A 16,483-nucleotide genomic window follows, 5' to 3' on the forward strand; every position below is an offset into this window, starting at 1 on the left:
CTAAAATAAATATAAACAAAAATTAATTAGTTGCTCAATTAATTATCTCAAACGTACAGTATTAGATGTAACAATACAATTAAATTAATCTCTATAATGAAAACTCACGTGGAATTATTTAAATCAATAAAAATAATTCATAGAGGAATGAAATATGAAAAACGGTAACTTCAATTGATTACATTTTATTTTGATAATAACAGAACATAATCATTATTCTATGCAATTAAACGAAAGTTTACAATTAACATTATGTATATTCCAATTCCACACAAGTTCCCACGTCATATCCGCAATTAGTCTAAGCGTCGTAATAGTTGTCGTCGAATGGGATCTCCGCGGAACGCTTGCCAAGGCCGAAGCTGAACCTGTGCATGTCTCGCTCCCTTTTCCCGAGTCCGAAATTGAATTTGCTGCTTAAACGTTTCCCGAGGCCGAAGTTGTAGCTCCTGGCTCGTTTGCCGAGACCGAAGTTGTACAGGTTGGGTCGTTTCCCCAGGCCGAAGTCGTACATCCGAGTGCGTTTCTCCTCTGAGTTCTCGTCCTCAGATAAGCGTTTGCCGAGACCGAAGCTGTAAGGGCGAGCTCGTTTGATTTCGTATCCTGGAGACAACAATTTATTTAAATAAGAGTTAAGTAATGTTTAACTTTATGTTTACTGAATGGTTAAAATATGGAGCTAATAAATTGAATAATTAACTAAAGATAAAAATATATAAAAAATATATATATTGATATTATTAATCGAATAAAAAAACCAATTAGTAAGCAAAATCACCTGGTGCGTCTTCGTATTGGTCGATAGCTTCAGCTAGGGTATCCTGGTCAAGATCATTGGGGAACTCATCGTCATTCTGCTCTTCGTTGACTGATCGCTTACCCAAACCGAAAGAGTAGGGACGAGACCTGTGGAACAATAATAAATATAATTAAATATATTCTTTAGTAATAAATGTGAGGTTGATTTATCAAATGGTACCTTTTTCCTAATCCGAAGTTATAGACGGGAAGCCTTTTGTACTCGGAGACATAGCTGTAGGCTCGTTTACCCAAACCGAAGTCATAGTGGGGGGATCTCTTCTCCATTAGAGCGACGTGATCTTGGAGGTTGGTGTTCTGGTCCTGTTGAACTGTGTGATCGTTCTGGGTTACCTCAGGACTGCAAGCTACGGTGCCGATAACGAGGAGGATAACGAGGGAGGAGTACAGCATTCTGAGAAAAAAACGGCTGAATAAGTAATTTAATTATTATTTTAAAATTATGAATATGACAAATAACTCCAACAACAAATAATCGTTTAATAATTATACATATAATATGTTTATAACAAACAATTATTATAGATAAAGTGATTTATAAGTATACAAATTATTGGATCAAAGTCCTAAGTGAATTTCATTACGATAGATTCAGTGATTTGGACGTGATATTGATAAATAGATACTTCATTAATAAAATTATCCTCTTTATGATTTTCAATCGAAGGGTTCTTTTTTATGTCAATAATCAGTACTCTGATTTTTTATAAGACTGCAGGATAATATTTTGATGTTGATTGACATTATATTATATGCCTTCGTATTCATTATGGATTCGTGAAAATGAAAAATTGAAATGAATAATTTTTCGTTTTAAATAACAGCGTAGTCGCTATCTTTAACTTTGGAAGTAAAATTTAAATAGATATCAGCCGAGATGGCCTAGTGGAAAGAACGCGTAAATCTTAACCGATGAATGTGGGTTCATACCCGGGCAAGCACCACTGAATTTTCATGTGCTTAATTTGTGATTATAATTCATCTCGTGTTTGACGGTGAAGGAAAACATCGTGAGGAAACCTGCATGTGTCTAATTTCACTGAAATTCTGCCACATGTATATTCCACCAACCCACATTGGAGCAGCGTGGTGGAATAAGCTCCAAACCTTCTCCTCAAAAAGGGAGAGAAGGCCTTAGCCCAGTTGCGGGACCTTCACAGGCTGTTACTGTTACTGTATAAGTAGTTAAGCGGAATAATGGTTTAATATAAATAAATATATATTAATCAAGAACTGTTTGTTTATAATATCGCAGAGCTATTAGCAAATCGCATGTAATATGTAAATATAGGGTTTGTTTATCTCTACTACTTGTTCAATTGGAAAAGGTTATAGATTTGAACACGCGTTTTTCGGTTAAGATTCATTTAAGATGATAGTCACCGAACCATCACAGCTCGTTAATCTTTTGCTTCTCAAAATTTACAAGTTAATAAGATTAAAATATTACTGCTAGAATTCTCTTGGGTTACAAAATAATAATCGGTTATAATAAATGCATTCTCTACGGGGATTCTAATCGGATACCATGAGGGCTTTGCGTCTATATATTAACAATATTAAGCTTTTCATATATTAAATAAAGGATCATTGTTAGGCCCATAAAATTATTTAATTAATTTATATATTCGTGTCAAGTCGAGCGTAGACAGCGGGTGGGGGGTATTATATTAGTAATTATTAAAAGCAATATTAGAAGCAGATAAAGTTAAACATATATTATGTCTGTATCTTAAATAGCTCTTTTACAGTGGATTCAATTTTATTTGAACAACATCTAGAATTTTAGACGAACAATTTGCTTGTAGACAATTTAAATCGCTTCGATTAATCAATTCTTCGACTTAGTGATTTCATATTGATACAAAATGATACTTCTTGGCGTTTTATCACCACAAGGAATGTATATTACTTAATTGTTAATAATTAAAGAACACTGCGTAAGCGTTGTGGCCTCAAATGCCACCCGGAATTATCTATTAAGCTATGTCCACACCTGTGCACTCAAGCGAGTTAAATATTTTTAAGAACACTCAATACTTCTCAGACATTTACTCCAATTACGTGAGCTACCTTTTCGCTCGTCTGATAATATTGAGTTGAGAGAGTTATGGAATGATTTTTTGGTGAAACTTTGCGTTTTTTTCTAGAAATACATCTATATAAATAAACTTTAAAAGCAAAACTTATTTATTATTGTTATAAGCTAGAGATTTTTTGAGAAACATAAAATTAATTTATATATTTATGTAAATGTACAAGAATTGCTCATTTAATATTTTAAATCCAGTGCAGCATTCGCTTTACAAATTATTCGCTCTCGCTTCGCTCGTTCGGGAAGGTAAATTCAAACCTTATCGTGTTCAAACGTGATCTGAATTAAATTCAATGTTACATGAATACATTCGGTAATAACTGCTAAACTAACTTATGATGGAATCCGGGACAATAGTCTTACTGCGAGACTGTATGATAATTGATAAACTTAGACAATTCAAAATTAAGTTCGTAACTTAGAACGAAATTTTTTGATCAATACGTTGGATACTTTTAGTTAATAATGGCCGCCGTGACTATCGCCCTTATCATAATTATAATAGCGGACTGATAATTAATGTGGATTAAGATTTTCACTTCGCTTAGGTTTAAAGGTATGCGAGTCTCACACATGTCCCTATGGTACCTGACTTAGCTGCCGCAAAAGCGCTGGCCGTGCATATCGCCATGGATCACTTAATGACATACTTCGTCGGGCTTTTGCCACACCATATATTCCTGCTACTTTGGAACCGAATGGTTTATGCAGAGATGATGGCAAGAGACCCGATGAAGCGACATTAGTGCCATGGTCGATGGGACGTGTTCTTGTGTGGGATGCAACTTGCGTAGATACGCTGGTAGTATCTATATCATATCAAGAATACGTCTCGAAAGGCCAGTGCAACCGCTGAAGCTGCTCAAATACTCAAGCGCCGCAAATATTCACTTTTATCCAACGAATATATATTTGCGGGGCCGGGTTTTGAAACATTGGCTCCATGGTCGTCCGATACAAAAAGAATCATAAAAGATATTTCTAAGAAACTGGTCCACACTTCTGGTGACCCAAGAGCTGGCGCTTATTTAGCCCAAAGGCTGAGTCTAGCGGTGCAGAGAGGCAACAGTGCCAGCGTCTTGGGTACAATGCCACAGGACAATATTTTAGATGGCGTGTTTCTGCTTTAAATTTGTAATGTGTATTTTGTTCTTTTTATTTTAATTTTGTATTTTATAAAAATGTCTGTATATATAAGATTTTCACTTTTTTTATATATAGAATAGGAAGGTGGACGAGCATATGGGCCACCTGATGGTAAGTGGTCACCAAACGCCCTTAGACATTGGCATTGTAAGAAATGTCAACCATCGCTTATAGCCAATGCGCCACGAACCTTGGGAACTAAAATTTTATGTCCCTTGTGCCTGTAATTACACTGGCTCACTCACCCTTCAAACCGGAACACAACAATATCAAGTATTGCTGTTAATAAACTTAAATAATAAGATATATATATATATATAGATATATATATATATATATATATATATATGTTAATAAACTTAAATAATAAGATTATTATATTTTATATATTAAGCTGAAGAGAGTTGATTGATAATGGCTATATCAAAAATCCATCGAGAACTAGTTAGGCTTAACCCGGGTGAAACCGCGCAATGCTACTAATACAATAAATTGAATGGTTTTAATAATTTAATCTAAAATTTAACCTTATTATCCAATAAAACCATATTTATACAACAAGCCAAACGGATATGGTTTCGACAATATTATATAATTAATTAACTAAACCATTTTGTATGTTTGTTTGCGTTCCAAAACTCTTTCGCGAGATTACACCCCTTCTGTACAAACCACCGGTTCAAATTAATATTTCGTTGAAAAATAATAAAAAACTATATGTTCATATTAAAGAAAATATATAATAAACATAAATTAAGCATATGAAAACTCTGTAGTGCTTTTTAGTTATTAGTTGTCCAGAATTTGCCGTTTTAAAAATAGCTTTCAATTCAAAATGTGAATTATTTTTATTTAACCTAAGATGCGTTCTTTTAAAGAGATCTTAAATGGGTCATATAAAGGCGATTTTCCCTTGCACTTTATACGCTCCATGTAAGAAGTTCTATTCAAAAGGAATGTTGAGTTCATTTAAAATTCAATCGTATGGTTTTGTAAAGGACGGGAGACGTAAAGAATTTCCTTGAAATCTTTTAGATGTACTCTGTGATAAAACTACGCGGTCGGTGGCTTATTAAGCAACAAAAAGAGTACATTAAGGACAATTGTATACAAGAAGGTCTAAGAATGTTTATATTCATAGGTAGCTGGTGGAAGGTACATTATCTTTGGTGATATAGATAATAAAAAACGCGAAGTAAGCGTTAATTTCCATGTACGTTAAATAATAATTCAATTGTATTTAATTAAAATGCTTATATATTTTAGTGTTGAAAAGACTGAGTTTCTTGAATAAAGTACCGGTTACGGCATTGCTTAAACATATTTAAAACTCATTTGCATTAAGGCTCATTCATACACCTTGAATACAACCTCAAATACAATGCCTATAAAGTTCTATACACACGGATAGTTTGTGTGTTCGAGTGAACTACGTCTGAGTTTAGTTTCGTAGCCGTCTGTTAAGTTACAAGTTTAGATTCAAATATGTTAAGTGGCCATTAAAAGTTTATCTATATATATATATATATATATATATATATTTAGTTCAACTATAAATAATTTTTAATTTACGTACGATTTAAATGGAAACAGAATTTTATTAAAATGTCATATGTAATATCATATTCCTCCCAGTCTAGTCGCACCCGCCCTTGTATTATATACAAAAACATACAAAAAAATTAATAGCTAGTAAATTTCCTTAACTTCTAGGGTCTCCTCGCCATTTGAGGGTCGCACAACGCTGCCAGTTGGTACTGGCACATATAGTTTAACATCTGACACTCTTAACTGTAGATAACAGGTTCTACCCCTGTTTTTATTAAAGTTTATAATTCAAGTCGTGCTCGGTGGTGAAGGTGAACATCGCCTTTCCTGGCGATGTTCACCTTCACCTGCATGTTTCGGAAAATTTGCCACAGGTGTATTCACCAACCCGTAACGGAGAAGCGTGGTGGAATAAGCGCCAAATGAGGAGGAGCCTCAAAATGAGGTATCTTGCAATGGGTCATTCATAGGCTATTATTAATTGAGAGTTATATATATATATATATTATTCGACTGAGTTTTATTAATAAATTTTGGACTTGTCCCGTCCATACGCATGAAAACAATTTAGATCGTGTAATTCAATGGACGCGGAGCGTACCAAATTAATTATTAGTTTTACAAATGATAAAATATGAAAAAAATAAAAAGAGTTGATAACATGTTATTTTCAATATGACGGCAGATATTTTTAAACATAGAATGTCCTGATAAGCTATTTTAGCACAGCTTAAGCTAGAATTCAAAGTATTTTAAACTTAAGAAGATCTTCATTATATAATAATAATAATTTCTTTATTTATATAAAAGCGACTTAATTACAAAATTACATTTAACAATAAATGTTAAAAATAAATAAACATATAGTATATTATAAGTATAAGGATTCGAGAGGTTAGAAGGCCCAGTGGTTAGAATACCTGAATCTTAAACGATTCGGCGTTCTATTTTATGTTCAATTCCATTGAATATAGTCGTAATAAGTCAAGCGTATTGTATTAAAACGCAATAAAATATATTGTTTTGACTTAGTCCAAGTTATGTATTAAAGCTTAGATCATATAACAAAGAGTCTGAAAGATTGACACGATATTATAATGATTCCTTATTTGATAAAATCAAATTATAAATAAAATGAATCAATTTGAAAACATCGGCTTAGAGATTCTTCGGAATATTCATATTGCTTTAAATTAAAACGCCTCTTATCCTCCAATTCCTATTCCAATCGAAGGAATGAAGATAAACAAACCTTGGATTTTGATATTCCATGTGATTTGCTAGTATTTAATTATGTATATAAGCTTAATATAGATAATTAAATACTATAATATGCTTTGTCCAGAGGGTGGATCTACCAGTTATCTGTCCGATAGCTGGTTGGAATCACTACGGGTACGCGACCCCGGACTGCTCTAGCTACTAGTGTCACATTCCTGTATCTTCCGTGACCACAGTATCCTCACCCCTCTCCTTGATACGCTGTTTCCCAAAATTATCCCAGCGTCACGCCAAAGAAGAAGGAAAACTAATATTAAACCCGGAGCGGTGCCTCCGTTTAGGCGTAAGCCAGTCACCTGCGGCCAAACCAGCACCACACGTATTGACTCGTCATTCCTGCGGATCCTGCTGGGGAGGAGGAGAGGGTGGCATGGGTACTGGGCAAGCCCGTGTTGCCATAAAGTCGCCTGCCCAGGCGTAGCAGCATCCACGGAGAGGACACTTCGCTCACCTGTCTTGCAGGTGGAAAACAACACGGAGAGTGGCTTGCTTAAATCATCTGACAAAGATGCAGAGGCCTATATATATATATATATAAGCTTAATAATAATTCAATTGTATTTAATGATACCTATGTAACTTGTTTGTCGAAAAAAATAACTATCTAGTTTCTCGCCGGATCTTTTTGCTAGAATCTGCATTCTAAGCCGGATGTAGCTCTTGTAAAAAGACGATACAAAATATCTAACAAAATCCTACTTGAATAAAGTATATTTCGATTTGTTTGATTCGAATAGCTCTCTTATATTATGCAATACAAACAGTTCTTGATTAATATATATTTTTTATAATACAATATTATTCCGCTTAACTACTTATATCTATTTTAATTTTTAACAAAATTCCGATAACTTCACTTACATTCGAAACCATATTCAATATTAAAGATTATTTAAAATCCATTAGTATTACCGTATTCCGGTTTAAAGTACAAGCTTACTGGTGATAGAGCTTTGTGCAAGCTCGTCTGGGTAGGTACCACTCACTCATCAGATATTCTACCGCAAAACAGCAGTACTTGGTATTGTTGTGTTCCGGTTTGAAGGGTTTACGGATTACAGGCACAAGGGACATAACATCTCAGTTCCCAACGTTGGTGGCGCATTGGTGATGTAAGCGATGGTTAACATTTCTTACAATACCAATGTCTATGGCCATATGCTCGTCCGTCTTTCTATTCTATAAAAAAAAAACAAGCTTACTAGGGTAGAAGTGGTTTAAATATCTATCTAGTGGTATCTTGTCAGTGGGCAGACGAAGCTAATAAAGCGAATGTATTTTTACTTTCAACCTTTATGTTCAAATTTTACAGATAAAATAATTGCTGTTTTATATCATATTTATAAGATGTCCTAGACTAGGATAAGGTATCGCGTAATAAGATCTCTCGATTCGATTCGAATAACTTGGAATGTTGCAATTCTTTTCCTTTCAAGTTCCTTTTTTACATTTATTTATGTAGTTGCTAGACGAGAATATATATAAAAATAATTTGTAATGTATATTAATAATTAAATTGCAATATTTCGTCTTGTCAACATTCAATATATTTTTCTGCGCATCAATTAAATCTTTTGAAGATATCTGTCCTTTAAAATTACTTTTATGAAATCGCCAGATCATGTTTATCTTTATATTAGATGTTCTGTGAAGATAGGGCGGTTATAGAGAAATCCTCTGCTCGAGTAGCAAAAGGCTCTATTCATATAAAATATACTTTATTTAACAAATGCCTTTTGAACCGTGACATTAAAAGATAAATTTAATGTAAAGCTACCGCTAGTTGTCATAAAGTTCTACCGAGAAAAACGTCAATAAAGTCAGTATTTATATGATTAAATATAAATACTTTTTTATATCATATATCGAAATTAACGAATGCTAAATTGACGCATTTTTAACACAAATTATTGTATGAAATAATATGCTTTACAAGGTAAATTTAAAATTATATTTATGACATAACTATTGCTGTTCTGGGATGTAGTTCAAAGCCCATCCATTAACTAAGCTAAGGGCGCTGCATCTCTGTTATTGACTATGGATTTAAATGAAGTTCTTGACAAATTTGCATAATATGAGTCTGTGTTTTGCATGTATATCTTGAACATAGTAACAGTAACAGTAACAGCCTGTTAATGTCTCCTCTCCCTTTTGAGGAGAAGGTTTGGAGCTTATTCCACCACGCTGCTCCAATGCGGGTTGGTATAATACACATGTGGCAGAATTTCAATGAAATTAAACACATGCAGGTTTCCTCACGATGTTTTCCTTCACCGTCAAATACGAGGTGAATTATAAACACAAATTAAGCACATGAAAATTCAGTGGTATTTGCGTTGGTTTGAACCCACGAAAATCGGTTAAGATTCACGCGGTCTATCCACTGGGCCATCTCGGCTTTTTTTTGGATATTAGACATATAGTATGTTAATTAATGTTATCTATTTATTAATTCCCCCTGTAATTAAATCCGATAGTTATAATCGTTGGATTATTGAGTTTGGACGGGTAAGATTGTTACTTGAAAGCTTGGATTAACAGAAATGTTATACAGTATGTTTATTAATTTTTTAAAATTTTAATAAGCTTATACAGCACAGCTCTGTTAGGGTAAAGCTAGATTGTCATTCCTACGATATTAATATCACTATAAGAACCTTAATCCTTGAAGCATGCACGCTTATAACATATCTCTTTATTAAATTATACAGAATTAAAAACGAAGCATACAATATTATACTAGAAGAGAATTATGATCCTGTATATTGTCGTCCCCGGTGCTCATTAGATAACAAAAGATATCTAATATTTATTTTTCAAGATTAAAAATTATTTTGAATTCGTTAAAACGCAAAACTTGGTAATACCATATAGAAAATTCCGTTGTATAAAAAATCGTATTTCATTCACGATATCTGTTAAAACAAACATATCTAAAAGCCGTTACACTTACATCATTGATGATAACTGAACTGCCAACAACTATTATCAGCTTATCAAACTGTATTGAGCGCCATTTAAAGCATTTCACGGTGTTGTCATATTAATGCTTTCTTTATTCATAGGAATATAAACGTGGCAGAAATTATATTAAGCATCAATAACATTTGTAATTATGAAGTAGGATTTGAATAGAGGATCGTGATTTTTTATCTATTTATTAAGGTTCTCCAACAAACGATACATTTATATATACGAGTGACTGCCTCGTTGGTCTAGTGGTTTGATATAAGGCTGCAGACCCGGAGGTCCTGGGTTCAATTCCCAGGTCGGGCCAGTAAAGCTGCTACTGAGGTTTTTCTGTCAGAAAATTCTCAGTAGCAGCCCGGAGTCTGGAAGTTGGAAGTGTGTATTCCCGTGCCTCGGAAAGCACGTAAAGTCGTTGGTCCTGCGCCTGAACTCTTTCCGATCGTGTCGGATTGCTGTCCCATCGGATTATGAGAGTTAGGGAATAGAGAGTGCACCTGTGTTTGCGCACACACTTGTGCACTATAATATCTCCTGCGTAGTTGGTTAATCTCTCTTGAGATTGTCCGCCGTGGACGAAACCTGTCTGGAGGACATTATTATTATATACGAGTATAATTATGTTTTAATATATATCCATCTCCGTTAATTATAGGAGACCACATCAAGCTCATTTAATAATGAACTAACTAAAGATATTAAAATTACCTTTAGTTAAATTATTCTTATATAATAAATGTTATATAGTTGTATTCAATAAATTATCTACAATATAGCTAAACATTGATTATTATAAGACGTGAATATTATACAAATGTGACTTTAATTTAACAAAATATAAAATTTGAAAATAATAATAAACTTAAAACAAACAATATATATATTTCTGACATATATATCTATCTATCTAGGAACAACTTTGAGAAGGAAGCCGATCGAAGAATTCGCTTGGGATGGGCAGCATTTGGCAACCTTCGTCAAGTCCTCAAGTCGTCTATACCGCAATGTTTGAAGACGAAAGTCTTCACTACCAATGCGTCTTACCTGCCATGACATACGGTGCCGAAACGTGGACACTAACTGCGGGACTAGTCCACAAATTCAAAGTCGCTCAGCGTGCTATGGAGCGAGTTATGCTCGGAGTATCTTTGAAGGATAAGATCAGAAATGAGATTATCCGGAAAAGAACCGGAGTCACCGACATAGCCTGCAAAATTAGCAGGCTGAAGTGGCAGTGGGCTGGTCACGTATGTCGTAGGACCGATGGCCGTTGGAGCAGACGAGTCCTAGAGTGGAGACCGCGAATCGGCAAGCGCAGCGTAGGGCGCCCTCCAGCCAGGTGGACCGACGACCTTAAGAAGGTGGCGGGCACCAACTGGATGCGGAAGGCGGAGGACAGGGAGCTTTGGCGCACCTTGGGAGAGGCCTATGTTCAGCAGTGGACAACGATTGGCTGTTGATTGATTGATTGATTGATTGATATATCTATCTATATCGACGTGAAATCGTTAAGAAAACCCTTATAAGCGTTGTTTAACTGGTTATTAGTTAAATCTTGTGTCTTCTTCTTTCGAATGTCAAATCAATAATGACAGAAAGAGAGAAATGAGAAAGTGTTAATCTAAGCAGCCGCTAAGCAAACTTACAAAGTAATGCCTTAAATGTTTTAGTAACTTAGCTATGAATAGGATTGAAAGCGCAAAATATTATCCGCGTTCCAAGTTATGTTTTAATTAAGATTGACTCAATTGCTTTACTTCCACTCAAAGTTTTCAGCTCAAAGTTATAAAACTTGGTGTCATGTTGCTAAATCAATTACCTTGTATTCATTTAAAACTTTGACCGATCGTTCGAATTAGACAGAGATACAGACAAGGTTGAATAAAATGGACAGATTATTCAAAGCGGTACTTACTCATTTGATTAGTAACGAGGACAATTTTTAAAATTTTTTGGACATCCAAATATTGACAAATCTATTTTAGGACAAATTATATATAACCTAAATGTTATAATAATAAAATAAATAAGCTTAAGCAGCACTAACGGTCCCTTGTTTTTCTCGATCCTTGATTATTAATATAAATATAAGTAGTTTATATGAGAATAAATAATAAAAAGGGTTAAACAATTTTTACGACGTATCAACGATTAAGCTAGTTTATGAGGTTAGCAAAGTGTCTTGATCTAATCGACCACGTTTACTGCAAATCAAAAGCTATCAAGTTTAACGATTATAGAAAATTAAAGAAGTAATTTAATTTTAATTTGATAATAATGTTTGTGTTATAACTAATTGTTAGATACTTCGTCAAACGTCCTGTGTCTGTATCAACTGTGATAGATATCAGTTGAAGGTTTTTTTACTACGAGTATGTGGTCTTGAAGTCACCACATTTGTGTTTTCCAAGTATTTGTTGTATCTTCCTTTGAAAGCATTACAATCATAATTTTTTTGATTGAAATTTTATTGATCTTAGTGGGATTCTGGATTCCTAAGCTGAATGGTGTTCGATCAATGTGTATTGATTGGACTTTATAGAAGTTGATATGAGTCAACGCTATCTAGAGGCGAGTTACGACAATGTCAATAGTATAAAAACCTTCTGGACTAAATGTATGTCTGCGCCAAGTTTGATGGTAAAATGTCATTTTATTTTCCACTTTGAACTGGACTTACCCATGCTAAATCAAATAAAAGATAAGCAATTTTGCTTAATACCATATTCCTTTATATCATAATCTTAAATCAAAGCTTGTTAATACCAAATTATTTTGACCATTTATTATTAAACTTAGTTATTAAATATGAATACAATTTCAGTTGTCTATAATATCTCTACAAGTATAGCACTTCTGTATCTTCAAAGCCAGTGTCACTCGTTTTATTTATTTTTTGTGATCACATCACGTTCGCTTTTCTTAACGAATACAAGGAATTTGGCACACACGTAGCTTGGATAATAAAAAGGACGTAAGATAGCTATTATTCTGAGGTTTTATGAAAAAAAACTTTCAACATAGGCTCTTAACATGGCTATTTAACTTTCAGTCTAAAGAAATTTAACAATCCACGTTCACGGGGTAATTACCCGTCCAACTTAAAGTTGAAGATTGAAAGAGTCAAAATGTTTTGAAGTGGTCATTTTCGATCACAGACTATCATCACCAGCCGAAAGACGTCCACTGCTGGACAAAGGCCTCCCCCAAGGATTTCCACGTTGGCCGATCTTGCGCTGCCCGCATCCAACGGCTTCCCGCGACTCGTTCTAAGTCGTCGGTCCACCTTGTAGGGGGCCTGCCCACGCTGCGTCTTCCGGTTCGTGGTCGCCACTCGAGAACCTTTCTGCCCCAGCGGCCGTCGGTTCTGCGAGCAATGTGCCCCGCCCACTGCCACTTCAATTTAGCAATTCTTCGGGCTACGTCGGTTACTTTGGTTCGCCTGCGGATTTCATCATTTCTGATTCGATCTCGCAGAGAAACTCCGAGCATAGCCCTCTCCATTGCCCTTTGAGTGACCTTGAGCCTTCTTATGAGGCAAATTGTAAGCGACCACGTCTCTGATCCATAAGTCATCACTGGCAACACACACTGGTCGAAGACTTTCGACTTGAGACACTGCGGTATTTGGGATGAGAAGATATCGTGTAGCTTCCCGAACGCTGCTCAGCCGAGTTGAATTCGACGATTGACCTCTTTCTCGAAGTTGGACCTACCTAGTTGGATGGTCTGACCTAGGTAGACATAGTAGATCACAGACTAAATTAAAGTAAATTATTTAACGCGCTATTTTTGATTAAATAACAATTTTATTCAGCAGCAGGTTTATTCCTAATAAATAGATTATAAATACTGTAAAAATAATGTCACCCTATACTCATACATAACAGATTACTACACATACAGATTCAGGAGTTAAATATATATAGTATAGCCAAAATTAAGCTTTTATTTCTTTTTGACGTGAAGGAACACATCGTGACAATTCAAGACTTATTTTTTTGCAAGTATTATATTAGATGACGGCCGATAGTGTTGTATGAGAACGAAGAAAAACAAAAAAATACTCCAAAGCACGATCGTGAAAATGATTGACTTGTTAGAATGAACTGTTTGTCATATCTTCGTTTATTATCTGCCTATAAAAGTATAACCAATAATCTGGTTGTAATTTTTTTAACTCTCTTAATAAAACTTTTATCGTGATTTGTAAAGTGTTGCGATCCTGACTTATCTTGTATCTCATGGATCCTCAGACAGACTTAAGGGGATAGGTCGTGTTATGCTATTAAAAAAAAGCGAGTGCATAGAAAAAACTTAATAACTATACATAAGTAAACCCTTTTTTGTATAAGATGGGCTTAGTCAAACGTTACACATTTAAGTTACACGTTTAACGGGTGGTAGGGCTTTGTGCAAACTCGTCTGGGTATGTACCACCCACTCATCAGATATTATATCGCAAAACAGCAGTACTTAGTATTGTTGTGTTCCGGTTTGAAGGGTGAATGAGCCAGTGTAATTTCAAGCACAAGGGACGTAATATCTCAGTTCTTCCCAAAGTTGGTGGCGACCACTACCATCAGGTGGCCCATTTGCTCATTCGCCTACTTATACTATAAAAGAAGTAATCGTAATCTGTCTACAAATGAGAAACGAGAGAATAAAAATTGTATTATTTTTATTTTTCATTTGAATAATTCCGTCGAGCGGCGCGGGCGAGAGTGTCCGCGCTCAATCGCCAGACAACTAATATTAAATATATATATCATAAAAAATTTACTTGTATATGAGTATATAAAAACGAATGTTGTTTGTTTGTTCTTTATTACCTTAATCATAAATTAAGCACGGGAAAATACAATGCACTGCCTGGGTTTGAACCCACGTTCATCGGTAAGATTCTCGCATTCCAACATTCCAACTCGGCTCTCTTAAATAAAACATAATTTTTTAACAAGTAGGCGCTTAAAAGCACTTTTGAATTTTTTTGTTATAGAGTTAAATTATATTTAAAGTTACCACATATACGGAATGTGCGATGCTATCGAAAAGGACCAGCAATAAGCTCATTAGTTACTATTTTCTATACATTACATTAATTACATAATAAACTGTATTATACCATAAGTATTTTAAGCTTTAAATCCGAATATAAAAGACGACGACCAAAAATTTGAATATCTGAATGGACAAATAAGTAAATAGGATCTCATTGGTAAACCTTTTGAGGTCTCAAGTACCAAGATTTGCCAAATAATAGAGTCCGTACCTACGTTTATCAAGTCTTGAACTTTCTGGCCACATTGCTATTAATAATTAAACAGGGTAAAGTCAAATTGTTCATATATCAAGTACCTTGATTAATTAATTACTTTGTTTAAGAGTTATGAGTGGAGTACAATTACTGACCTGTTAAGGAGACAACCGAAATTGAACTGTATCCCTTAGTGATATTCATTACGCTTGAATAAGTGTTCGATCAACTATGCAACAATTATTTTGCTTTGAATAGTATATTTAAACAAATAAATATGGTCCCTACTAATGTCAATAGGTTTTTTTTTATTCATTTATTTTAAAGAGGGTTTTTTCTTTAAGAAAATGCCACCCTCATAGTGCTTACAGAACATTAAACTTTACACATTGCTTAATTACATCTATTCTTAATAAGATCATTCACTAGCTTGTACAAAACTTTCGCTGGTTCTGATGTAGGGTCAGCGAGGACACTGTTACATGCCCCCACCTCTCCGCAATAGCTAATTAAACGTAAAAAATATATTCTATCAGCTTCGTTTCGAGCACACTCCATTATTACATGATACGTGTCTTCTATGATATTACATATACTGCAATTAGGTGAGGGTGTTTTACCTATAAGGAAACCAAAGTTATTTAATGGAATGTGTCCGGAACGAAGTCGAAGAGCTGTGACAATTGAAGACCTGGTCATATTGGCACCATCAAACCAAAGACTTTTCCATAGGCCAGGCTGCATTGTTCTGTACCAGACCCCCTTAGTATGCGATCGCTCATCAAAACACTCTCTCCAAAATTTGTACAATCTTTGTTTAGCCAAATATTCCGAATGATATGGTAGGCAATGGTAGAAAATACCATTTCGTGCTGCATCTTTTGCTAGTATATCAACCTTTTCATTATTTTCTATGCCAATATGAGCAGGTATCCACTGTAATATCACTTTTTATTTTGACGAGAGAAACTTAGAATAGATTTCAAGATGGTATAGGCTATCTGAATTCCTCGAAAGGTCGAGGTAGACCGAGCCACACGCTGGAGAGCAGTTTTAGAATCTGACAGGATTACAAATCCATCACATTCTATAGAACTGATATATGATAAAGCGTCCACAATGCCTAATAGCTCTGCACGCATTACTGATATCTTAGTATCTACTTTAAGTTGACAACTAGCATTAGCTCGGGGGTCATAAAAAGCAACACCAATATCAGAGTTATCTTTGAAGCATCTGTAAACACTTGATAAAATGAAGAATTTATTTCTGTAATTGCCCGTTCAGATAATAATTTTAAAACTGCTTTATTATAATTACTTTTACTGTTGTCAATTGTGGCTAAAGAGCATTTAATGTGAGAGGAT

The 16,483-nt window shown here is 34.6% G+C and overlaps 1 protein-coding gene across 1 annotated transcript in view; it reads right to left on the reverse strand.

The window, feature by feature from the left end:
- Nucleotides 1-16,483, reverse strand: part of LOC126776723 (allatostatin-A) — a 55,818-nt gene continuing 39,335 nt past the window's right edge. The window contains exons 2-4 of the mRNA XM_050499415.1: nt 980-1,213; nt 779-906; nt 1-603 (exon numbers count right to left, since the gene is read on the reverse strand). Coding sequence (XP_050355372.1) covers nt 302-603; nt 779-906; nt 980-1,212 — 663 coding nt within the window. The 5' untranslated portion in view covers nt 1,213 and the 3' untranslated portion in view covers nt 1-301. The remainder of the gene's footprint in view (nt 604-778; nt 907-979; nt 1,214-16,483) is intronic.

This window comes from Nymphalis io, chromosome 21 (assembly GCF_905147045.1).
Source record: "Nymphalis io chromosome 21, ilAglIoxx1.1, whole genome shotgun sequence".
NCBI classification, from domain to species: Eukaryota; Metazoa; Arthropoda; class Insecta; order Lepidoptera; family Nymphalidae; genus Nymphalis; species Nymphalis io.